Source organism: Pleurodeles waltl, chromosome 7 (assembly GCF_031143425.1).
Source record: "Pleurodeles waltl isolate 20211129_DDA chromosome 7, aPleWal1.hap1.20221129, whole genome shotgun sequence".
Taxonomy (NCBI): Eukaryota; Metazoa; Chordata; class Amphibia; order Caudata; family Salamandridae; genus Pleurodeles; species Pleurodeles waltl.
Genome location: NC_090446.1, coordinates 1,308,687,691 through 1,308,714,260, shown reverse-complemented (window position 1 = coordinate 1,308,714,260; position 26,570 = coordinate 1,308,687,691). Strand labels below are relative to the sequence as shown.

At 44.4% G+C, this 26,570-nt stretch overlaps 1 protein-coding gene across 1 annotated transcript in view; it reads right to left on the bottom strand.

Moving 5' to 3' along the window:
- Positions 1-851: 851 nt before the first annotated feature.
- RASIP1 (Ras interacting protein 1) overlaps positions 852-26,570 on the bottom strand; it is a 242,985-nt gene continuing 217,266 nt past the window's right edge. Inside the window, exon 12 of the mRNA XM_069200627.1 lies at positions 852-8,804. Coding sequence (XP_069056728.1) covers positions 8,605-8,804 — 200 coding nt within the window. The 3' untranslated portion in view covers positions 852-8,604. The remainder of the gene's footprint in view (positions 8,805-26,570) is intronic.

Genomic DNA, 26,570 nt, shown 5'->3' with positions numbered 1-26,570 from the left:
ACTATTCCTCAACAGGAGTAATCCTTTCTCCTAGAACGCAATCGGAGTAAGACTATGCAGGGGTGGCTACTCAATAAGGGTGGGGAAGCGTGCCCCCCCCCCAAGGAGCAACCGCTGCAAATCCTTTCCTTCCTTTTGAAAGTGGCGGGGCATTGGGGGTGACGAGCAGAGGGGAGTGCACTGTGCACTCCCCGCAGAGCGCATGTGTGTTTGGCTGGCCATCTCGGCTGCAGCTGGGCTGGAGAGAGGTGCAGGCTCCCAGTCTCCCAGTTTCCCTGGGAGCACCCCTGCTGGGCGCTCCCAGCCAATCCTGACGCTGCTTTGAGCACCATCAGGATTGGCTGCAGGGCAGGCTGGAAGCATGTGCCTGTGTGCAGCAGAGGAGCGGCGCAGGAGAGGAGATAAGTTTTTTTATTTTATTTTGTCAAATTTTATTAATTACCCCCTCCCCCCGCGCACCGCACTGCCCCCAGGAAACTTCACGAGCTGCAACTTAGACTATGCATTGTTCATTGATGGACCTTAGGAGGTTCTACAGTCCCAGCTCTCTGACATTCCTTTGAAGATGAAGATAGGACCCGTGGCCCTCAATAGCAGGCTTGACCAGAGCCCCCATTGAGGTTGGAGCCCAAAGGTGAGTTAGAAATGCTTAGACTGCAGTCCATTACCTTCATATTTACTTTGTTCTTGATATGCGCATACTCTGAGTGAGGTGATCTGACAATGGTGTATGAAAATCAGTTTTAACCTGTGACAGTGAATGTCTTGGCGGTGTGGAATAGGAGGTGAGAGAGAGGGTGATTCTTTGACAAACATGTAAAAAATGAAATAAACACAGTTGTACGAGAGGATAATCTGCAAAGCAAACTGTTTAATAATGCTTTAAAGAAAACACATCCATGATGCTGCAATTTAGAAAGAGAAGCAAACATAGGGCAAGAGGCCAAAAAGTAAAACTTCTTCAGCATCATGGCTTTTTGACCAAGTCAAATATTAATAATATCAATATTAATAACAATAATAATAATAAACATTATAATAATATCCTTAACAACTATATTGCTCCATTATGGACAGTGACACATTGGACCTTGATTTTTAACCAACATCACAAACAGTAACATTAGCCATATGATTCTGATATACAAATTGGCTTTGTGAGGAGGGAGGGGCTTTGTTGCAAGTGTTGGCCAGTCAGGTGTATGTGCATGGTTAATAGGAAGTGCCTCTTCAGTTGATAACGTGTCATTGTGGTTAATAGAAGTGGTGCTACTCTGTCGTACATATCAACACAAGCAGAAAAACCTCGTATATTCTCTCTGTATGTGGTAGGAGTGTTCTTATTGCATTAATACACAATTCTACAAGCCTCAACTCCTGGACTTGTCGTGCTTGTGAAATGTGATTGTATGTCTCAAGTATATTTTGCTCCATCCTTTGAGTCACCTTTCAGTGTTTATACCCAACGTTCCCTCATCTTTCAGCTGGTATTTGCCTCGAACATTTATTAAATCTTCCTGATGCTAGTGGAATTCAATTGTACTTTATACAAATAAACAAATAATCCTCCTGCTATATAAATACTGGAATTCTGCTCTCTAGTATTGGTGAATCCACAGCTTAGATATGGGTTTTATATTTACCAAGGCCAGGACCAATAAAGCCCTGGAGGAAGGAGGATGTAATCCCATATGTTACTAGTGACTGCACTGATATGAGCCTCCCTGGGCAAAGGTTATCAAGGAATATCTCCACGGTATTTATTTTGGATTTCATTAAGATAGTCTGCTTAAGCAGTGGTGGAATGGATACAGGCATTATCTAAATCAAATGACTGTTTTATCCTGCTTTGTTGTAACCAACACTTCTTAGTCCATGCCGCAGTGCCATTTAGAGTAGTGAAGTCACTTGAACTGGAGATGATCTAATCTTAAGAGGACCTGTGTATTATTAGCATAGACGTGAAAAACAATGCTGATTATTTTGGATGACATCGAGCAGTGGTCTGATGATGTCCAAGTTCCTTTTACCTCTGCTTAACATGACTATTCCCTTGAAAACAAAACTGTCTTTTGTTTGTAGGAACCAATGCTACTCTGGTTCAGCTGTACCAAGAAAACACCAAGCACACCATTCCTGTCAGAAAAGCTCATATGACACAGTTGACCCAAATTGTGCTCTTGTCTTTGTAGTACCAAAGGCATTTTATGATGGTCCCCGTGAAAATTATAAGGTGCAAGCACTTTGATTCTTTCCTTAAATTACGTCTTATTCATAATGTAAACAAGATCTTCTTATGAAGAACCTAAGCTTCAAATAACAGGATGGTTCTATGTTTGGAATGTGGTTTGATAAGGGTTTTCTTGTGGTTAGGAAATTATACTGTGGTTGTGGTTTGTTTCTTTTCACACTGTTCGCCTTCAGCATCATTTGGACAAAAGGGTTTTACCAGGTACCAGACTTTGCATTCACTTCTAAAATTTTGGGCCATGGGAGGGATAGCGGTTTTGTTTTTTGTCGTGAGAAACCTCTTCTCTTGTGCAAAGGGATGGTGGTATTTCACGTTCTGCTTTTAAGAATCGGACTCATTATTCAAACACTTTGTGTGAAAAGCTAAGCATTTATTTAGGGCGTATGAATTCAAAGAAACACTGGCAAGGAGCATTTCAGAGGTTCTGGGCCCAATCTTGAGATTAACATAAAAGAATATTGTTCATAGACTTCGTTACTAATTATATCTGCTGAAGGTGTAACAGGTTCGCCCAGTGCCCTGCTGCATAATCCATGGTCCTGTGGAGGGACCTAGGTTCTTAGAGTTGGTCTTTATCGGACTAAGACTCATGACTGATCTAGACATCAGGAAGACAGGCGCTCTAATAGACTACATCAAGGCATACCTCTATACTCTGTGTTAAGCACCACACATGTATATATCTCGAACACTAACTTAGCTGAGATGCTTTTTCTATGGTACTCGAAAATGAAGACTTAGGGCTTCATTACAGGCTGGCGGTCTCATAACTGCCAGGTTCACAGATGGCGGTCAGACCGAGTGCCATATTATGAATGCGGTGGTCATGCCGCAGTTGGACCGCAAGGACCGCCAGGATCAGAGATCCCGGCAGTCTGGCGGTTGTGGCAGTCTTAATCCACCAATGCAGTGCTGCAGGCAGCGCAGTCCTGGGGATTACAACTTCGTTCTCTGCCAGCAACTACATGGCGGGAGCACCACCATGAAAAGGCTGGCAGAGAACGGGTGCAGGGGGCCCCTGCACTGCCCATGCACTTGGCATGGGCAGTGCAGAGCCCCCCCTGGCCAGCAGACAGTGAACATTGCGAGCATCGTACAGAATTGCCACCAGCTCGATTACGAGCTGGAGACAATAGTGTAGGGTGTTTCCCGCTAGGACGGCAGGAGCTAACTCTGGTTTCCGCCCGCCGACCTAGCTAGAAACTCGGAATGGGCCCGGCAGGGAGGTTGCCGTATTGGTGGCAACCTCCCTGTTGGAAGTTCAGCAGACAGGTAAAACCTTCCGCCAAACTTGTAATCAGAACGTTAATGTCTTAATGACTCTTCAAGCATCCATGCCGAAAGCATTGCATCATCGCTGTGTATGGGGGTATTTTGAATGTCTTTACCCTTAATCTCTGGTTGCTTGTTCAATTTTATTCCTAAGTATGTTTGGTGCATAGGTGGGTGTCAGTGGGTCCTTATTCAAGTTGGTAGGGAAACTGGAAGAAATAAATTAAATAAATACATCATCATCTTTTGGTTCTAGATCTGTTTGTGGATTTTGATTTCCCCTACTGATGTTGCGCTATTATCTGCTATTTCCCTTTAAATCAAAATGTTTTATTCTTTCATTCTCTCTGTAGCAGGCGCCTTTCCAGCGGTCAGCTTTAGATGCCTATGTGGTTGATAAGCAGCAACTTTATTTTTGTAAGGGTATATACAACACTTCATTGAGCGGCAAGTAACATTTGTCTTTCTGTAAACAAATATATTTCTGGGGCTGAAATGCATTTATAGAGTGTTGCTGGTACCCAAGTTAGGAGTCATCGTGCTACAAAGAGCTTAGAGAAATCATAGAATAAAAAAAGCTCAGGAAATAGCCAAGTTTTTAGACCTTTCAGAAATCGAGGATAATGGCATTGTGAAAGCATATTAATGGATAGAGTATTCTCATGTTTATAGGAGCGACATAAAAAAGACCAATTTTCTACTCAGGCCTGTCTGATGTGGGTAGCATTGGCCAACAATGTTTCAGTAGATTGTATAGTCTATCTAGGAGTGCAATGAGTAACTCTTTAATGTATGACCGTGGTACCAAAATTGAGAAATTCTTGATGGCAGATGCATACATATTGTTTTTTCAGCAGGGAGCTAGTGAAGGGTTCCCAGGAGAAGCCTAGCAATGAGGTTTCTAATCTGTTTAATCCATTGTATAAGAAATTTAAGAAGACCCTAGCAGCTAGAATTGATAAAATCAATGTGAGATAGATTAGTAAACTGGACCTTAGATATACCATTGTAAGGAGACAGTAGAAGATCAACTTTGCTTAGAATTCGCAGATAAAAAATAAGTGGATGTTAAGGCTTTGATTTGCTTCATGAAAATAAGGGATTAAAGAAAATGAATCCCTTATTCTTTGCAGACTCAGAAGGGGTGGTCTCGGAGCCCAACGTGGAGGGCCACCAATGTGGAGGCAGTATGAAGGAGGAGCCACTCAAGAACACATCAGTTGCATCTTCATTAAACTTATGTCCATTAGCATTCATCCAGATAACCACAGCAGAAACACAGGTATGAAAGCTGTGAGAGACATCGGAAACCTCATCCGTGAAGGAGACAATGATGTGGATGACATCTTCATTTGACATCAGAGAAAAAAAAATGATGCAAACACCTCAGGCAATAGATTTATTATTAGAATGAAGAGGGGAAAGAAAACCAGAATATAAACACTGTTCCATATAGGAAGTAAACCAAGCCAATACTGTATCTGAGATGCCACTTGAGTGAAGGTGATGGAGAAAAATGGAGACATGGAAGAAATCCTTCTTGAATCTGGTAATATAGTAATTCCTTCTATAAATTCAGACAACTGCATATGGACTTTATTTCCAAAATCTCGAAAGGGAAAGTGAGAATGGATATAGGCTAATGTGCTTAGGGCCAGCAGATGGTTTCTCTCTTCTGTTAAGAAGCACAGCTTTTACAGTTAGTATTTATACATTAATAAAGAGGCATCTCTTTTAAGCTGCACATCTATGGAGCACGATAGAATTTTAAGCATCTTTTAAACGTGTTCACCAATGGCACCCTTTTTTGCTCTAAAGATGCACCTAGAGTTTCTGAGACATTTATGTAAGCAAAGGCAAAGTGAGAATGTTAACTTACAGACCCTACCAGCAAGACACATATGAAGAAGTGGGCGGACTGTAGGCGAAGGAACATTGGTAAATCAGTCAGACCGTAGTCAGACCGGTACATCTGAAACCCTGAGCAGGATTGAGGCACCCTGACTGGCTCTGCTCTTGACCTGTCAGGCTTTCAGATGCACCACAATGACTGTATCCTGTCAGCCTTTCTAAGTGATGACAGGCGCTCTGACTCTGAACATAACCTGGTGAGACAGAATGGATTTAGGTTAACTAATGTTTGCAGCAGTTCTAGGTCGGTTGAAAGCAATCTATAGCTGCACTTAGAGCAGGCCTTTACAGTTATTAGTAAATAAGTTCTACGTTTGGCATTGGGTTGTGCCACGCCAGCTCCTGTTCAAAGCCTGTTCTCCGATATATGCAAAGGTGTTAGTAAGGTGCTGAGCAGCAGGTAACTCAAGGCAGTGAATAAAATCACTCCCAAATCTAATCAAGAAATCTGACATCAGTTATGAGAAAGCAAGTGTACATATACTACATCCAGGGTTGGCCTTTAGCATGTGTGAGCAGGGCCCACGCCCAGGGTACAGAGTTTTATAGGGGCAAGTTTTATAGGGGCAGATGAGCTGCCTGCAGCAGTCTTCTTCAGACGGAGCTCCAAAGATAGGTACATTCATACACTATTTCTGGATCCTGCTGGTGCCCCCTTCTGCATTTTGCTTCTCTTCTCATGGCTCCTATTGAGCAGGCGTTAAAAGTGCTGTAATAAATGGCACAAGGAAATCCCATAGATTTCCTTGCACCATTTTACTGACTCCTCTAACAGGAGAACACCCCCTTTGCATACATTATGCCTGGCGCAGGCATAATGTAGCGCAAAGGGTTACAGAGAGTTGCAATGCATGCATTGCGCCATATTGTAAATACGGTGTAGGGATTTTGGTCTCGTTGGGCCACATTAATGTCCAAATAATTGCATTAATGTGGCTCAAGGTGGCACTCGGAGCCTAAACATATGCCCCTAAATTTCATAAATATATCAGTGGCATAGAAGTTAGCATAAGGTAACTAAGTACCCTACATTTAAAGTCAAAAAGAGAAAATAACATGAGTTGTCAAATGTGCATGTTTGAATTATGGTGGACCATGTGGCCGCCATTCGTATAGTGACCACATTTTAACAGGAGAGATTTTGCATTCATATTAAATGAAGTTCTAAAAGGAATTAATATTAAGAATGTTTTATTAACTTGTAGAGTAATAATTGAAGTATCAAACAAATACTGTACTTTTTTAATTGAATGAATTCTATTAACGTGAGTTACATGTGTGCGGAAAAATAAATGCACATGTAAAATTGCTCTAACGTCATGAATAATGTTTGCAATTAAATAATTTGCTTCGCATATTTTATATGAATGGTAAGGTGTGCAATAGGTTTTAATAATGTAATAATTGTATTAATGTGTATTAAGTCTTCTTAGCTTGACTAGACCTGAAAGATTCATTTTGTAGCAGTAACGGAAAATCATGTGTTTATTTTGCCCCCGCTGACCTGAATTCTTTCTTTTTAGGCTATTAATGCGATGTTGAATGTCCTATTGTATAAAAGGCAAGAAACATGTTTCAAAATTAACAATGGTGCATTATTTGTTCTAAGCTGTCGAACAAGACAGTAAACTTATGATTCTTATAGTTTCCTGAGGGAAAACTCTCAAGTAACAAATAACTAGAGAATGTAATATTTTGTCAGAATTGTGTGTAATCATTCGAATGGCAATGCACTTTTGCTGAGAAGATTTGAAATAGTTGCAAATTTGATGGTGCCACAGACAGTCATTGGATGATGAATCTGACATTTGGATTGTGCCCACCTGAAGGACCAATGAGTAGATTGTACACATTTTTAATTAGTGAGGAACAAAGAAACGGAAGTTAGTCTTAAGAGTCTTAAGAGTCTTCTCCTGCCTGAAAGCTGTCCAGAACTCTGCTGGAGTCTGTCTACTTTATCTTAAGTCTGTTGTCACCCTCTGTTTCTTTGAGTTCCCCTATGGGTTTTCTCATCTTAGTCTTCACTGCCCTTTTCTGTTATGTGATTCAGAACTAAAAAGCCCAACTAATCCTGAACTGCTAATCTGTCCTACGTGCAGCCCGTGTTCTGCACTGTCCTGATGCTGCTGTCAACTGAGGAAGGAGGTGACCGTTCTGCATGATGAAACATCGCTGTATGATGTCCCATGAGGAGAGGTTTAACTAAATGTGGTTTCTTGTTACCTTTTCAGTTAGGTACTTACACCAGCATATTTTTATAGTGAGTTGTCCTAGTTAGATGTTTTTCCAAATTATTTTTGCCTCTCTTTATTTTGCCTTTTGCCCGCATGTATTAGCCCATTCCCAGACATGCAAGTCTAAATTAGTGTTAGTAATAGGAATGACCCAGCTCTGAAACCTGAAATTGAATGTTAAACTGTATTTTGATGATTTACTGATGTCACCATCATCTGCTTTGAATTCTGATAATAATGTGCATATTGTGTTGTTGTTAATTTACATTATTCTTTTGGAGTGTATAGCAGTGTTAGAGTGACTGGGTCATTCAGGATTTAGTAGGTTAAGTCATTTCAGACGCTTCGGTCAGCCTATGGTTTTCATGTATGTTTATGACTTAGTTTTGCGCACCATTCAGGTAACATTGAATTTGGGACTGTAATAAAGCTTTGAAACTTTATTCAGTTTGGAGTTTGATTTAGTGTTAAATTGTTCATGGTGTCTAGTATTGTTTGTGGTATAATGTTATTTACTTGTGACTGAATGATTCTGACTACCACACTCTTTGCCAAGTCCAAAGATCTAGTCAACCTTAACAGGGGAGTATAGTGGTGGTGTCTCACCTTCGTGCATGTGGTTTCTGAACCTGAAGCTGGGAGAAAATCTTCCTGACACAATGCAACAACAGTTTATTAAAGAGCAATGCATTCAGGGAGGTAAATAAGTTCTTCTAAAGGCAGAAGCTGATGTCTGTCAATGGGAAAACGTGGCTGAAAACCAACTCAACCTGCGTGTGATGATATACGCTGATTTCAATGTAACCATAAATATGCATGCCCAGGTGTCGATCTTTTGCCCCTGCATTTCCTCACTCAAATACCATTGGATCACATATTGTGAAGTGTCCCTCCACCTCCAAAAGCAGGAGGCCATGTCCATAGTAATAGGCCACTTCATTGGCTATTCTCAAGTCTATATAAGGCCCTCTGATTGGCTGGCAGGGACAGTTGCTCCAAGTCCCAGAGGAATCGACGGAGGTGGCACAGCTGTAAGTGGAAGGCATCATTGGAAATGGGCTCTGACAGCTGCAGACGAAAGTTCTCACAGGGCAGGATCAGTGGAGGGTGGTCCGTGAAACTCTCAAAGATGTCAGCTGAGTAAAAGAAAACAAGATAACTGGGTTATTCAGAGGTTCACTTGGTGATGTAGACTATTTGAATGCAGAGGTCAAAGATTAGCAAACACAGTAGTCTGGGTAGGAAGTGGGGCTGAGTATGCTGGAATGGAGAGGGATTGGTGATAAATGATTTGTTTAGATACCCAGCTCCTAAGACGCGCAGGTCAATCAATGAGCTACAAAGATTTACACAAATGTACACAAGGCTTTAAAATGCAGCCAAGCCAAATAATAGTAAAAGTCAAATGCAACTAATATGAGCCAGTCTCTCTTATTTTCCCTACACTTCACCCTCTGCATGGTGCATGCTGCAACCCAAATAGTCACAGTTCTTTTGCTTAGGTATGTTAAAAAGAGGCAAGGGCATGCATTTTGGTTTTAGCATATATTGTGCAACGGTTTCCTAGAATTCTCTGTTAAACAAGTTACTTACCTTCTGTAGCACTCTAGCTGGAGAATACTCTATCTAACCTGCATGACATTGTGAGGCTCAGATTCGACAACAATCTTCTCTGCAAGTGGCTAACGAAAGCTACACCCGTGAGCGCTGTCAGTTTCTCTCATAGGCATGTCTACGCCCTCAGACACACAGCACATCAGCAAATTTGTATGACCAGTGTGCAGATCTCTCGATTCGGAACTTGCCAGCAGATCACTTATGTAACAAGCTGTTGTTATTGTGACCAAAAAGAATATTTCTAGGGTCAAAAGCTGTAAGTTGCAAACATGCACTGGCTTAAAAGGGGTACATATCAATAAAATAACAGAACCAGATTGAAGTCTTTCTGTGGCATTACAGAGGCCTTTAGAAAGAACATATGTTGTATTGAAGAAAGCTCATCTCAACCGATGATATGAAAAAAGAAGGGTGATCCGGGAACTGCAAAAAATTAGATATAGCCAACAAGGAGCCTTTAACAGGGCCCAGTGCAAGTCTTTCCTGGAGCAAAGATAAAACAAACAGCAAAACGTCCAACACTTTGACCTGTATTGGGTCCAGCTGGTAGTTGCAACAGCAAGGGCCTGATTCAGAGTTGGGGGGATGGGGTTTCTCTGTCACAAAAGTGATATTACAGTTACATAATATCCTATCAAAATCATAATATGGCAGACAGGATATCCATCACGTCAAACTCTAAATCAGGCACAAGTCACAAATCTATCCCAATGCCCAGTGTACATCGATTTTGAGGAAGGGTCCTAGCTGCCAAGATAACATCAACGCCCTTGTGAGGGCGATCAAATTCAAACAACAGCGGCTGTTAAATCTGAATGCATGAAGGTGAAAGTTGTGCAAACCCCTGCCCTGCTGTTGTGAGAGAAGATCCTCCCAAAGCCGCAACTTGATAGGAGAACAGACTTTTATGCCCAGGAGTTCGAGGTTCCAGACTCTTCTAGCTCAATCCAGAGCCACTACAGTGACTTGGGTCTGGTTGTTCCTGATCTTCTTTAGAACTTGAGCCAGAAGAGGCAGGGGTAGAAAGGCATATAGGAGTCCCAAGCTCCACCCTAGGTGGAATGTATTTTTGACCGAACCTTCTTAGGAAATCTAGCAGACAAAAGTGCTGACATTGCAAGTTCTCTGCAGTGGCGAAGAGATCGAGCCAGGGTTCTCTCCTTTGCTGAAAGATACTCTGTCCCACCTCCAGGATTAACTGCTTAGATGACTGCATTTGTCCGTCCCTAGGGTTTAGAGGTCCCGCCAGTTGACAAGAAAAATGCCCAGGTAATTCAGCCATAAAGAGGTGTAGCGCATCCTGACCCAGGAACTAAGACCCTACCCACCCTGCTTGTTGCTGTACCACATGGCACGTGTGCGCTGTAGATGTCCACAAATATTTTTTTGGGGTGCATCAAAGGGGGACTTCGGCCCCCAGCAGCCTGGGTTTTGCATTACCTAATTTGCGAATTCCTAACAGGAATTCGCAAATTCGGAAATGCAAAACCATTCTCACCTATGGGTCTACAGGCCCATAGGGATGAATGGAGTCCCATTCCCTAATTGCGATTCGCTAATAACGATTGCGATTTTTAAGAAATCTCTATTACCGAATCGCAATTTTCATACATCCCATTTTGCATTTCTTAAATAGCGATTTCTTAAAATTCACTATTTAAGAAATGAAAACCAGGAGCTTGATACAACTAGCCCAATATTTCTATCAGATGACATTTCTGTAGACTATTTTCTACCCTTTAACAGTTTAGCTCAGAGACATTCTACAGCTTAAGCCGTCAGACAGAATCCCATGATGGAGAACTATACCCATACTTCCACCATTACCAGTTACGTCTGAGCCTAGGCAGTAAGGCCATCTTCATTCAGGATGGCGGGTCCTTTAATACAGCCACAATACATACTCAACTGATGAACAGCACGCAAACATGTGGTGCATCGCCAGTCGACTCCCAGACTGCTGAGTTCACTGGAGAAAAACCATAGGGCCAGCTGAAAAAACAAATTTCAGGGTAGGCCGGCACAGCTTTTCCTGACCATACAGGGGACTTTCATTACAAGGCACGTAAGTCTGACACTACCAAAAAACAACTACTGTCACTCCTGTCAGTGCCCCCTCAATGATGTAACCAACAGGCAGATGCTTTATGGCCCAGGCTGAGGAGCAGACCCAGGAAAGTGTCATGTAGGATGTGTAGTACTCGTCTTTGGGAAGAGTGGTAGGGGCCATGGCAGATGATTAAGTAAGAGATGATCTGTCAATCATGTGCGATAATAGGTACGGACATCAGATAAGGACCACCAGGCTCATCCAGTCTACAAATATCCCTTGCAAATGCACCACCACACACTCTTACTCTAGAGCTCTGTCACCGTCTATATTCACTGAATACTGCTACTGATGTTTTTCCCATCAATCCTGCCAATCTTTCTGAGAAATAATTCAGTCAAACTACCACCATTTCTGTAAATCATCATGTCTTCCTTCTGGGTGTTCACAGAACCTCCCCATCCTCCAAAGCTACCTGCTGTCCTACTAATGACCTTGTTCAACAGAGACACGTTAGAGGCAAACAATGCACTTCCGTGGCAGAGTCTCATCTTTTGAGGTGCTGATTCCGATTCCCAATCTTTAGTTTTTTTATGATAGCACAAGACCGCTCGCAGAGGTGCTTTTGTTTTTGTTATTTGTATCACAAGGCTGGGAGGGGTGGAGTCAGCAGGAAAGAAGAGTGGAGAAAAGGTAAGGTGCCGGCAAATGGCCACTCATTCCTTGAAATCGATGTACAATGGTTGAAAGGCCTAAAAGGGATCTTTCAGAGTAACGTCTACCATGTTGGTAGGTTTCACAGAGCAGCAAGACTCAGGGTGAATATAGTACCACTTGTGCCACTTCCCAAACAATGACCTCTGCTAATTGTCTTATGTTTTCATGAGACGGGTTCAAATCCTGAAGCATTCATGAGACATATTCTAAATCTTTTGCTCCTCTGTCATCTCACCTAAGATGGTACCTAGGGGCGATTTACTATGCAGGAGTCTAACAAATAGCTACGAATTTACCAAAGATATAGAGTTTTTGTAGGATTCGTTCTTTCAGGCAGGGAGGGAGTGGAGAGGGTAGATAGAGATTTGGATAGTTCACTGTGTTTTTGGGCTTCAGAGTCATGATGCCTCACAAAGATTTTTGTTCTTCTTGATATTGGCAAGAAGTGCTATATTTCTCCTTTTGTGAGTTTTCTCTTTGTGTAATTCCATGTTTTCCATGTCATTGTAATGAATGCAATAAAGCACCTGATATCTATGTGCATTTTAAAAACGATGTCGTTGTTGGGTTTTTGATATTTTGCATTAGGTTCTCCTATGCTGCATGCACCATTGCTTTGTGCAACCAGTTGAATGCTGCTTTTTCTTTAAAGCTTATCTTCCTTAGTTAACATAATTTCTTCCAGTTTTCCCACTACCATGATCTAATTCATTGCGAGGTTCCAAAGCGCTGTCATTCTATGCAGTACCTGGTCCTCGGAACTCCCACGATTACCAGTACTTCTTATTTGAGTTTAGGGTGCTTCTGGCATTGGTTGCCTTTGAACACTGTTATAGGACAGTCAATGTCGCCATTGTCTCTTTAGATGCTTAGTGTGATACAGATCAAAGGGTGGAATGTAAAAGTACTGCACTTACCTGGCAGGCTTCAGGCAGGTTGTTCACATTGTGCTACTTGGCCCTTACCGCCTTTACTACTTGTTTGACTGCAAGGGTTACTTTGCCAACAAAAGCAGTGCTTTGACTTCTGAATTCAGAGTACCCACCATTGACTTCTGTGATCCACGATGGAGGTCTCCGTAATTAGTTAGTGCTTTGTAAAGCCCCTTGAAGCAAGAACTGTGGCAGGGAAGAGTACTAAGAACCTATTGCTTCCTTACCGTACTGATAACTATGATTATTGTGAGTCCTACTGAGCTACTGTTTTTTATTGGTCTTCAGGCTTCTCTCTAAGACTACAACGGGGCATTGCGTCTACAGGCGGTTCTCTGAAGTGGGAGGAGTCTTTTTTTACAATAATATTTTTAATGTAGTGTTGTAGTTTTCTGTGTACCTGCAACATAAATATGTCAAGTATTACAGGCCCACGTATTATATCACAGTTTCCATCTATCCTTATTATGATTTTTTTCCTCAATAATTTTTAAACTCCTGTTCTCACGTGTCATTATTTCCAACCCTCTAACTGAAGAATTCACTGTAGCCTGTCTTACCTCAGCTACCCAATAAGGTTTGCCTAATAATATCTCACTTTGTGGTCTCAAATGAGCCTCCTACAACAAGACTGTGACTGCTGTCCTATCATACAACGTTTGCACAAATATACCTCCTTTTAGTTTTTGTTTTCGTTTTGGGCGCATTTAGTCTATTTACATTGATTACGAATATTTTCATTACGTTTTCCCTTCAATTTAAAACATTTAAGTGATGTCTGAAAAGAAAGATTTTTAGATTATTCAGAAACTACGAAGGTCGCCTTCCAGAGAGAGTTCCAGAGTGTGAGGGCCACACTGGAGAAGGATTTGTATGAGACTTGGCAGGATTTAAATCTGCTTTCAAGACAGAAGTTTTTTTTTTGCTTCTCGTCGTTCTTTACCATCAAAGATGTGGACCAAGACGTTGAAAGTTTGTTGGATGGCCAAGATTCAAGGCAGTGAAGGGCAGACAGACAAGTGTAAATTTGCTTAAAGCAGAGCCAGCGCACTTCCCTCAAGATGGGGCATCTGGGATTTAATTCCACGGTGTATATTGTTAGGTGAGCCACAGAATGAAGGAGGGATGTTAGAGGTGCCACCGTGAGGAGAACATTTCCACAATCAACTTTTAAGATGACTTGGATTACTGATTGATTGAAAGTCTGAGTGAGCGAGGACAGGTCTGCGGTGTCTTGGAGCGCTGCTCTAACCACTTTGGTGCTGTGGTCGATATAAGAGCTAGCTGCTAGAGAGGACTGAGTCCATTTAGAAACCCAGGAATTCATATTTCATTTGAGTATGAAGTCTTCAGATTTGAGTTCAGGTAGGCAATATATGTTAAATTTAGGAAGTACGTTTCTGCTGAGTAAGATGAATTCTGTCTTCTTTGGATTTGGTTTGATGTCATCCATTTTTTTAACTTTTCTATAGGAATTATTTTAAGTGATGACAGCTGAAATCTGTGATTTCGTGCACATTTGTGTGTCCCCTTTGTGTTGAGGGGAGGGGGTTAAATGCCTCATTTCATTCAGTATAGTCCCCAAATGGTCCCATATACTGCCCAGGTGTTGTTGGAGCCAGAGTCTTGTGATACTGGGATGATTTCTGAGTAAGTCTCCAATCTTCACTAACTATTTTCTGTTTTTTAGGTACAAAGCAAACCATCACAGCACAGTTCCTGAACAAAACACATGAGATTTGAGATATTCCTGCCTTGGCATTTAGTTTAGCTCAAGTTTGCATCACTCACTCAATGTGATCAAGACATTGCCAGTGAATTATATTCTTCATTACATACAGTACACCAAGGTAAAGCATTCATACAAACATAATGCAGAAGGCCGAGGACTTAGGTGTAAGCAACAGCATCTTCAAAGGAGATTTCGGACTCAAGAGGGGAAAATAATTTTCTGTCCAGAAACCCAACGGTAGGACTCATCTATGAAATATGTCCTATGAAGCAGTAGCTGACACTAATTGCCAGTCAAATGAGTCAAACCTTTGCCGACATATCAAAAAAGTCTAACCTTTTGATGGTGGAACCATGAACAAATTCCCAAAAGGAAGTACCTCAGCTGTAAGAAATTCGGTTGTTGGTTGACTAGAGTGAGAGCCCTGGCCAATCAGCAACCACATTCCTTGTCAGGATAAGACACAAGCAACCCCAAATTGACCTGTGTCTACCCCCTGGTTGCTTGGCACTGAGCAGTCGGACTTAACTTAAAGGCAATGTGTAAAGTATTTGTGCCATCAACAATTTAGAGAGTGGCCCCTTTTATAAAGGCACAGGGGACAAGGTTCAGCCAGACCAATACAAACGTTTTTCCCCTTGACGTATTGCTAAAATTCTAACTTTCACTATGTGGATGCTTAATTATCAACATAAGAACAATATGCATAGCTTCGATCTCAAGCAATAACCAATTATGCTCCAACCACAATATTTAGAATCTCATAAATATTTGATAAAATGCACATAAAATACTAGTAGAATTTATTAATAATGTTCATCATCCATTGGGCAAGATAGAACATCCTAAACATTTGGTCTAAAAATCACATAGAAGCAATTGTATACAATCAAAAAACATTTTTTTTTATTGTGTTGAAGCATTTGTACAACATTTTAAACAGTAACACAGTGAAAACACACCACAAGAGGAGCCCCCAACAGAGTTAGACAGAGTAGATTTTAATAAATAAGTCAAGTTCAAAACAACACAAATCCAATTAGTAGAGCTAGGAATATTACATTTTAAAGTTTTAAGTAAAAATAGCATGAAGAAGCACAAAGCGCTGTTGGGGATATCTGGTTGAGCTGGACCAGGACAAAGTCACAAGTTCAGGCTGCACGGGATTTAGCACAGGCCAGTAAGGCCCATTGAAGAAAGTACCTTAAATCCTGGTTGTGGAGCACTTTCCAGATCTATGTCGAAGTTGCGCCGCGCAACCAAAGCAATGCAACAGTTGAAAGATGCGGCAAGGCAGCGGTGCAAAGTTCTATTGTGTCGGCATTGATGATCCCGTCGATGGGGCTTGCAATGCGAAAGCCTGTATCAGGGATGCGATGTCCAGTCAAGGTGATGCGTCGATACCGAAAAGCGGTAAAGCTGCAATGCGGAGGGTCGGCGTCATCGTCAAGACTGCCATCAGTGAGAGATGAAAGGATCTGCTCCAAGGAAGCATTGTGCAGCAGTGGTTCTGAGGGTTATGCATTGGACCCAAGATGCGGGATGCAACACTGATGTGAGTCTTTTGCGACAGGTCTAATCCACACAGCAGTGGGGATGCATCGGTTCTGCTTGAGGATGAGCACTCAGCTGAGGAGATGCGCCCATTCTGCTTGGGGATGCATTGGTTCAGCTGGTAAGCACCTTAGGCCCACTTCAAAGGCTCCAGAACTGGGGTGGCACCACTTGGCAGGGTAGACTCAAAGATGGCAGAGTCCAGGTACAGAAGCAGAGTTGTTGGAAGTTTGTTACATCCCTGAGACTTCAGATCAAGTGGCCAGGCAACTACCCCTTGGAGTCACTTTGGGTTCTGGCTTCAAGAGAGGCAGGACCAGTCCTTCTCACCCAGGCAAGGGGCAAGTCAGTACAGCAAAGCAGAAGTCCAGCAGAGTGTAGTTCAGTAGAGTGGCAGTCCTTCAGCAGCACAATAGTCCTTCTTCCTGGTGGAGTATCCACAGGTCCAGAAGTGTACTGAAGTGGTGGTATCTTTATTTATACCTCGGTGCCCCGGTTCTGAAAGGTAGGAGAAGCTTCTAGATAGTGGCTTTGAAGTGCAAGTAATTCCCTGCTTCCCCTGCCCTGGCTACAAGCTGGCTGGAGTAACAATACAGGGTTGTTAAACCCTTTATGTGTGGACAGGGCACAGCTTACTCGGGTGTAAGGGAGGCTGTATCCAGCTCACCCCCACCCCCATCCTGCCCTAGATGGTACATCCAGTCACCCCTAAACTCCCACTGTGTGTGGCTGCCTAGAAGGAATACACAAAGCTCAACTGCAAACTATACCCAATCATGACTAGAGACAGGGTGCAGCTACCAAGTGGATAACGTGAGAAAATACTAACTTTCAAAAAGTGCCATTCTCAGGACATCAATTTAAAGCCGACTTCATCATCAGTTAGGATTTTAAGCTGTGACTCCAGAGACACCAAACTTGAAGGAATTATCTCTTCTTGTTTGGACATGACACATATAGAATGTAATAAGGCAAATACAATGTTATCCTATGGGAGACACAGGCCTTGCAGTAATGGAAAACAAATTTAAGAGTTTTTCTTCACCAGAACATGTAAGACTTAACAGTACATGTTCTAGTTTTTACATACAACGCACCCTGCCCTCCGGGCTGTCCTATCGGTTACAGATATATTAACAAGCATTTGCAATGCAATAGGTCTCCCATTTTCTTGAGTTAAAGCTATTGCCATTGTAAATTCAGAACTGGACTTTTTTTGGCATATAAATTGCTCAACCCTTCCTCATAATTTTATCTATTCCTGCCATGTTTTGATGGTTACTGATGGCTACTGACATCAAAAATCACCAGCCCTTGAGGAAAGATAAGAAGACGACTGCACTACCTTGAGCTGTGTAAACATCTGAACAGAAATTGGAAAATAAGGCTGGAAAATTATTTTTCTTTTTATGTTAACAGAATGAAAAGTCTTGGAAGCATTTTTGCCTCACATTTCAACAAAGCTCTAATGAAGTCAACAATAGCAGAGCAGCCTGAGAAGATTTATGGCCTCAATAAAGGAGATAAGCAATGCCCCTCTGTAAAGAAATGGCTCCCTGTTGCAGTTACCCCCCACTTTTTGCCTGATACTGATGCTGACTTGACTGAGAAGTGTGCTGGGACCCTGCTAACCAGGCCCCAGCACCAGTGTTCTTTCACCTAAAATGTACCATTGTCTCCACAATTGGCACACCCCTGGCATCCAGGTAAGTCCCTTGTAACTGGTACCCCGGGTACCAAGTGCCCTGATGCCAGGGAAGGTCTCTAAGGGCTGCAGCATGTCTTATGCCACCCTAGGGACCCCTCACTCAGCACAGATACACTGCTTGCCAGCTTGTGTGTGCTGGTGGGGAGAAAATGACTAAGTCGACATGGCACTCCCCTCAGGGTGCCATGCCAACCTCACACTGCCTATGCAGTATAGATAAGTCACCCCTCTAGTAGGCCTTACAGCCCTAAGGCAGGGTGCACTATACCATAGGTGAGGGCACCAGTGCATGAGCACTATGCCCCTACAGTGTCTAAGCAAAACCTTAGACATTGTAAGTGCAGGGTAGCCATAAGAGTATATGGTCTGGGAGTCTGTCAAAAACGAACTCCACAGCTCCATAATGGCTACACTGAATACTGGGAAGTTTGGTATCAAACTTCTCAGAATAATAAACCCACACTGATGCCAGTGTTGGATTTATTAAAAAATGCACACAGAGGGCATCTTAGAGATACCCCCTGTATTTTACCCAATTGTTCAGTGCAGGACTGAATGGTCTGTGCCAGCCTGCTGCTGAGAGACGAGTTTCTGACCTCATGCGGTGAGAGCCTTTGTGCTCTCTGAGGACAGAAACAAAGCCTGCTCTGGGTGGAGGTGCTTCACACCTCCCCCCTGCAGGAACTGTAACACCTAGCAGTGAGCTTCAAAGGCTCAAGCTTCGTGTTACAATGCCCCAGGGCACTCCAGCTAGTGGAGATGCCCGCCCCCTGGACACAGCCCCCACTTTTGGCGGCAAGTCCAGGAGAAATAATGAGAATAACAAGGAGGAGTCACTGGCCAGTCAGGACAGCCCCTAAGGTGTCCTGAGCTGAGGTGACTCTGACTTTTAGAAATCCTCCATCTTGTAGAAGGAGGATTCCCCCAATAGGGATAGGAATGTGACCCCCTCCCCTTGGGAGGAGGCACAAAGAGGGTGTACCCACCCTCAGGGCTAGTAGCCATTGGCTACTAACCCCCCAGACCTAAACACGCCCTTAAATTTAGTATTTAAGGGCTTCCCTGAACCTAAGAATTTAGATTCCTGCAACTTACCGAAGAAGAAGACTGCTGAGCTGAAAACCCCTGCAGAAGAAGAAAGAAGACACCAACTGCTTTGGCCCCAGTCCTACCGGCCTGTCTCCTGCCTTCTAAAGAACCCTGCTCCAGCAACGCTTTCTCCAGGACCAGCGACATCTGAATCCTCAGAGGACTGCCCTACTTCCAAGAGACCAAGAAACTCCTGAGGACAGCGGCACTGCTCCAAAAGAACTGCAACTTTGTTTCAAGGAGCAGCTTTAAAGACCCCTGCAACTCCCCGCAAGAAGCGTGAGACTTGCAACACTGCACCCGGCGACCCCGACTCGACTGGTGGAGAAACATCGCTTCAGGGAGGACCCTGTGACGACTGTGAGTAACCAAAGTTGTCCCCCCTGAGCCCCCACAGCGACGCCTGCAGAGGGAATCCCCAGGCTCCCCCTGACCGCGACTGTCTGAACTCCATTTCCCGACGGCTGGAAAAGACCCTGCACCCGCAGCCCCCAGCCCCTAAAGAAACGGAACTTCTGTGCAGGAGTGACCCCCAGGAGGCCCTCTCCCTTGCCCAGGTGGTGGCTACCCCGAGGAGCCCCCCCCTTGCCTGCCTGCATCGCTGAAGAGACCCCTTGGTCTCCCATTGAAAACTAAAGGAAACCCGACGCTTGTTTGCACACTGCACCCGGCCGCCCCCGCGCTGCTGAGGGTGTACTTTCTGTGTGGACTTGTGTCCCCCCCGGTGCCCTACAAAACCCCCCTGGTCTGCCCTCCGAAGACGCAGGTACTTACCTGCTGGCAGACCGGAACCGGGGCACCCCCTTCTCTCCATTATAGCCTATGTGTTTTGGGCACCTCTTTGACCTTTGCACCTGACCGGCCCTGAGCTGCTGGTGTGATAACTTTGGGGTTGCTCTGAACCCCCAACGGTGGGCTACCTTGGACCAAAAACTGAAACCTGTAAGTGACTTACTTACCTGTGAAAACTAACAAAAACTTACCTCCCCCAGGAACTGTGAAAATTGCACTGTGTCCACTTTTAAAACAGCTTATTGTGTTTTATGTAAAAAGTATACATGCTAATGTAATGATTTAAAGTTCCTGAAGTACTTACCTGCAATGCCTTTCAAATGAGATATTACATGTAGAATTTGAATCTGTGGTTCTTAAAATAAACTAAGAAAATATATTTTTCTATAACAAAACCTATTGGCTGGATTTGTCTCTGAGTGTGTGTTCCTCAATTATTGCCTGTGTGTATGTACAACAAATGCTTAACACTACTCCTTTGATAAGCCTACTGCTCGACCACACTACCACAAAATAGAACATTAGTATTATCTCTTTTTGCCACTATCTTACCTCTAAGGGGAACCCTTGGACTCTGTGCATGCTATTCCTTACTTTGAAATAGTGCATACAGAGCCAACTTCCTACATTGGTGGATCAGCGGTGGGGTACAAGACTTTGCATTTGCTGGACTACTCAGCCAATACCTGATCACATGACAAATTCCAAAAATTGTCATTAGAAATTGATTTTTAGCAATTTGAAATTTTTCTAAATTCTTAAAAGTCCTGCTAGGGCCTTGTGTTAGTCTCTGTTAGCATTTCCTTTTAGAGTTTAAAAGTTTGGTAAAAGTTTGAATTAGATCCTAGAACTAGTTTTAGTTTCTTAAAAAGTATTTCAACTTTTAGAAGCATAATGTCTAATACAGATGTGAATGTGGTGGAACTCGACACCACACCTTACCTCCATCTACAGATGAGCGAGCTAAGGTCACTCTGTAAACTAAAGAAAATAGCAATGGGCTCCAGACCTTCCAAACTACAGCTCCAGGAGCTGTTGGCAGAGTTTGAAAGAGCCAACCCCTCTGAGGATGGCAACACAGAGGATGAGTATAGTGACTTGGAGGGTGATTCCCCCCCACCAGTCCTATCTAGGGAGGACAGGGCCTCTCAAGCCCTGACTCCACAAATCATAGTCAGAGATGCTGGTTCCCTCACAGGAGGGACCAACCTCTCTGAAATCACTGAGGATAACTCCAGTGAAGAGGACATCCAGTTAGCCAGGATGGCCACAAGATTGGCTTTGGAAAGACAGATCCTAGCCATAGAAAGGGAAAGACAAGAGATGGGCCTAGGACCCATCAATGGTGGCAGCAACATAAATAGGGTCAGAGATTCTACTGACATGTTGAAAATCCCTAAAGGGATTGTAACTAAATATGAAGATGGTGATGACATCACCAAATGGTTCACAGCTTTTGAGAGGGCTTGTGTAACCAGAAAAGTGAACAAATCTCACTGGGGTGCTCTCCTTTGGGAAATGTTCACAGGAAAGTGTAGGGATAGACTCCTCACACTCTCTGGAAAAGATGCAGAATCTTATGACCTCATGAAGGGTACCCTGATTGAGGGCTTTGGATTCTCCACTGAGGAGTACAGGATTAGGTTCAGGGGGGCTCATAAATCCTCGAGCCAGACCTGGGTTGATTTTGTTGACTACTCAGTGAAAACACTGGATGGTTGGGTAACTGGAAATGAAGTGCATGACTATGTTGGGCTTTATAATTTGTTTATGAAAGAACACATTTTAAGTAACTGCTTCAATGAAAAGTTGCATCAGTATCTGGTAGACCTAGGTCCAATTTCTCCCCAAGAATTGGGAAAGAAGGCAGACCACTGGGTCAAGACTAGGGTAACCAAAACTTCCACTGGGGGTGACCAAAAGAAAGGGGTTACAAAACCTCCTCAGGAGAAAGTGGGTGACACTAGAAACAAAGAAAAAGAGTCCTCTGTAGGCCCCCAAAAACCAGACCAGGTGGGTGGGCCCCCGAGACACAACCCAAAACAAAGGTGGGTACCAGGGTAAGAACTGGGATGCCACTAAGGCATGGTGCCATAACTGTAGACAGACAGGGCACCACACCAAGGACACTTCTTGTCCCAAAAACAAACCCCCTAGCAAAATCCCTGGGGTGACCAGTGTAGCCATTGGGGATGACTCCTCAGATGAGGAGGTCTTCATAGCCTTCAACTGGAAAAAGGGCCCAACAGGTGAGTTGGAGATTCCAGAGGGAAGTAGACACTTCCACCACCTACTGGTGAATGGAATCCCAGCCACTGCCCTGAGAGACACTTGTGCCAGTCACACTATTGTGCATGACAGGCTGGTGTTCTCAAACCAGTACATACCAGGTGAGACTGCCAGAGTAAGAGTTAGCCCAGACAGGGTCACTGATAGGCCTGTGGCTTTTGTGCCCATAGAAGTGGGTGGGACTTTTAGCTGGAGAAGGGTGGTAGTCAGTACAGACCTCCCCCTTGATTGTCTCCTTGGAAATGACTACCCAGAGGTTAGTCAGAGCCCAAAAGAGGAACTGGTCCAGTGCCAGTCCTCTCCCAAGGATTCTGGAATTCCTGCCTCTGCAGTAAATGAAAGTAGGCCCCAGAAGAAAAAGAAAAGGAAACAGAGGAGGAAAGGTGGACAACCTTTAGCCAAGGTTCCAGCAAGCCAAGGAGATTCTGCTCCAGTAGGTGAGAACTCCAAAAGTGGCTCTGATAAAGTCCAACCTGACCCACAAGAAGTCCTGGCTAGTCAGGCAACTGTTAAGTCTGAGTGGGTGGCTCCTCAGCTAACAGAAGAAAGAGTGGAAGAAGGGTGTTTACTACAAGATGTGGTAACCCCCCACTCTAATACAGCAGACAGGCACCCTGAACCCAAAGAAGCCTGTAACTTAGCCCCTTCCCTTGTAGGTGAAGAGCTAAAGGTGTGGTTCTGGGCACTGACAGCTGTCAGTGGCCTCTGCTGGGTGTTAGCCTTTATGGCTGCACTATCCTTGGCATGGTGGTCTGACCCCATGCCAAATAGCAAGTTAGGCCCCCTGACCCTGTTGGTCATGGTGGGGTTACTCCAGCTCTGGGTAACCTCTTTGGGTAAGCTAGGGGTGACCCTGGCTAAGATAAGATTAGCAGAGGTGGATACCTCTAACCCCAAAATAGAGAGAATGGGTGAAGACATAAAAAGCACAGACAAGAGGCAGTTCAGACTAGGTCCTATCACTGTGGAAGTGGGTCAGTTCCCCAGAGGAAATGACCTGAACAGGAGGATGTAAGGCAGAGTAGGCCCTGCAACAAACCAGCCTATTTCCTCTACTCTTCCTCGCCTGACAGACTAGGAAGACTCTCCCAGCTTTGGCTGAGTCTCCTGGCCTGTGGGCTGGGGGGGGGGGCTTGTGTAAAGAAATGGCTCCCTGTTGCAGTTACCCCCCACTTTTTGCTTGATACTGATGCTGACTTGACTGAGAAGTGTGCTGGGACCCTGCTAACCAGGCCCCAGCACCAGTGTTCTTTCACCTAAAATGTACCATTGTCTCCACAATTGGCACACCCCTGGCATCCAGGTAAGTCCCTTGTAACTGGTACCCCGGGTACCAAGTGCCCTGATGCCAGGGAAGGTCTCAAGGGCTGCAGCATGTCTTATGACACCCTAGGGACCCCTCACTCAGCACAGACACACTGCTTGCCAGCTTGTGTGTGCTGGTGGGGAGAAAATGACTAAGTCGACATGGCACTCCCCTCAGGGTGCCATGCCAACCTCACACTGCCTATGCAGTATAGATAAGTCACCCCTCTAGTAGGCCTTACAGCCCTAAGGCAGGGTGCACTATACCATAGGTGAGGGCACCAGTGCATGAGCACTATGCCCCTACAGTGTCTAAGCAAAACCTTAGACATTGTAAGTGCAGGGTAGCCATAAGAGTATATGGTCTGGGAGTCTGTCAAAAACGAACTCCACAGCTCCATAATGGCTACACTGAATACTGGGAAGTTTGGTATCAAACTTCTCAGAATAATAAACCCACACTGATGCCAGTGTTGGATTTATTAAAAAATGCACACAGAGGGCATCTTAGAGATACCCCCTGTATTTTACCCAATTGTTCAGTGCAGGACTGAATGGTCTGTGCCAGCCTGCTGCTGAGAGACGAGTTTCTGACCTCATGCAGTGAGAGCCTTTGTGCTCTCTGAGGACAGAAACAAAGCCTGCTCTGGGTGGAGGTGCTTCACACCTCCCCCCTGCAGGAACTGTAACACCTAGCAGTGAGCTTCAAAGGCTCAAGCTTCGTGTTACAATGCCCCAGGGCACTCCAGCTAGTGGAGATGCCCGCCCCCTGGACACAGCCCCCACTTTTGGCGGCAAGTCCAGGAGAAATAATGAGAATAACAAGGAGGAGTCACTGGCCAGTCAGGACAGCCCCTAAGGTGTCCTGAGCTGAGGTGACTCTGACTTTTAGAAATCCTCCATCTTGTAGAAGGAGGATTCCCCCAATAGGGATAGGAATGTGACCCCCTCCCCTTGGGAGGAGGCACAAAGAGGGTGTACCCACCCTCAGGGCTAGTAGCCATTGGCTACTAACCCCCCAGACCTAAACACGCCCTTAAATTTAGTATTTAAGGGCTTCCCTGAACCTAAGAATTTAGATTCCTGCAACTTACCGAAGAAGAAGACTGCTGAGCTGAAAACCCCTGCAGAAGAAGAAAGAAGACACCAACTGCTTTGGCCCCAGTCCTACCGGCCTGTCTCCTGCCTTCTAAAGAACCCTGCTCCAGCGACGCTTTCTCCAGGACCAGCGACCTCTGAATCCTCAGAGGACTGCCCTACTTCCAAGAGACCAAGAAACTCCCGAGGACAGCGGCACTGCTCCAAAAGAACTGCAACTTTGTTTCAAGGAGCAGCTTTAAAGACCCCTGCAACTCCCCGCAAGAAGCGTGAGACTTGCAACACTGCACCCGGCGACCCCGACTCGACTGGTGGAGAAACAACGCTTCAGGGAGGACCCTCCGGCGACTCTACGACTGTGAGTAACCAAAGTTGTCCCCCCTGAGCCCCCACAGCTACGCCTGCAGAGGGAATCCCCAGGCTCCCCCTGACCGCGACTGTCTGAACTCCATTTCCTGACGGCTGGAAAAGACCCTGCACCCGCAGCCCCCAGCCCCTAAAGAAATGGAACTTCTGTGCAGGAGTGACCCCCAGGAGGCCCTCTCCCTTGCCCAGGTGGTGGCTACCCGGAGGAGCCCCCCCCTTGCCTGCCTGCATCGCTGAAGAGACCCCTTGGTCTCCCATTGAAAACTAAAGGAAACCCGACGCTTGTTTGCACACTGCACCCGGCCGGCCCGCGCTGCTGTGGGTGTACTTTCTGTGTGGACTTGTGTCCCCCCCGGTGCCCTACAAAACCCCCCTGGTCTGCCCTCCGAAGACGCAGGTACTTACCTGCTGGCAGACCGGAACCGGGGCACCCCCTTCTCTCCATTATAGCCTATGTGTTTTGGGCACCTCTTTGACCTTTGCACCTGACCGGCCCTGAGCTGCTGGTGTGATAACTTTGGGGTTGCTCTGAACCCCCAACGGTGGGCTACCTTGGACCAAAAACTGAAACCTGTAAGTGACTTACTTACCTGTGAAAACTAACAAAAACTTACCTCCCCCAGGAACTGTGAAAATTGCACTGTGTCCACTTTTAAAACAGCTTATTGTGTTTTATGTAAAAAGTATACATGCTAATGTAATGATTTAAAGTTCCTGAAGTACTTACCTGCAATACCTTTCAAATGAGATATTACATGTAGAATTTGAACCTGTGGTTCTTAAAATAAACTAAGAAAATATATTTTTCTATAACAAAACCTATTGGCTGGATTTGTCTCTGAGTGTGTGTTCCTCAATTATTGCCTGTGTGTATGTACAACAAATGCTTAACACTACTCCTTTGATAAGCCTACTGCTCGACCACACTACCACAAAATAGAGCATTAGTATTATCTCTTTTTGCCACTATCTTACCTCTAAGGGGAACCCTTGGACTCTGTGCATACTATTCCTTACTTTGAAATAGTGCATACAGAGCCAACTTCCTACACCCTCCATCCCTGTCATCTCCCATGGCCCTGCCCCTTTAAAAATAAAACGATGATAAACTTTGTTTATTATCGTTTTATTTTTAAAGGCTTGCAGCTGCTGGCGGGGGCCCACACTCCTCCGCTGCCACCGCTGTTCGGGAGACAGATAAAAGTTTAGCTTCCTAGGTAACTCTGAAGACAAACTATATTGTAATGGGATTGGAACACTATGGAACCCAGTAGGTCAAGCACAAAGGAATAAACCCATCTTATAAAACATAATTTAACCAACAAACCAATTGTTTCATACTGGATCATCTTTATACAGATGCTGCAGGAAAGTGGGTTGATCCATAATGTCAAATCTGACTTGACAATCCAAAAGTATAACCATGATTTCACATCAGTCCCAAATAGATCAAACATACATTCATAAATAAATAGAAAACGAATGTCTTGGTTCGAACTTCTGGGGTCTTTGAACAGCATGGCTTCAGAATCCCTCAACATGTCAGAGTGCACAACAGCTGAAAGGGTCTGTGTCCTGGGTAGTGTTCTAGGCCGTTCTCTGCTTGGCACCTGTTTCCATGCCCGCTCCTCGCAGCTTCATAAATGGAAAAGG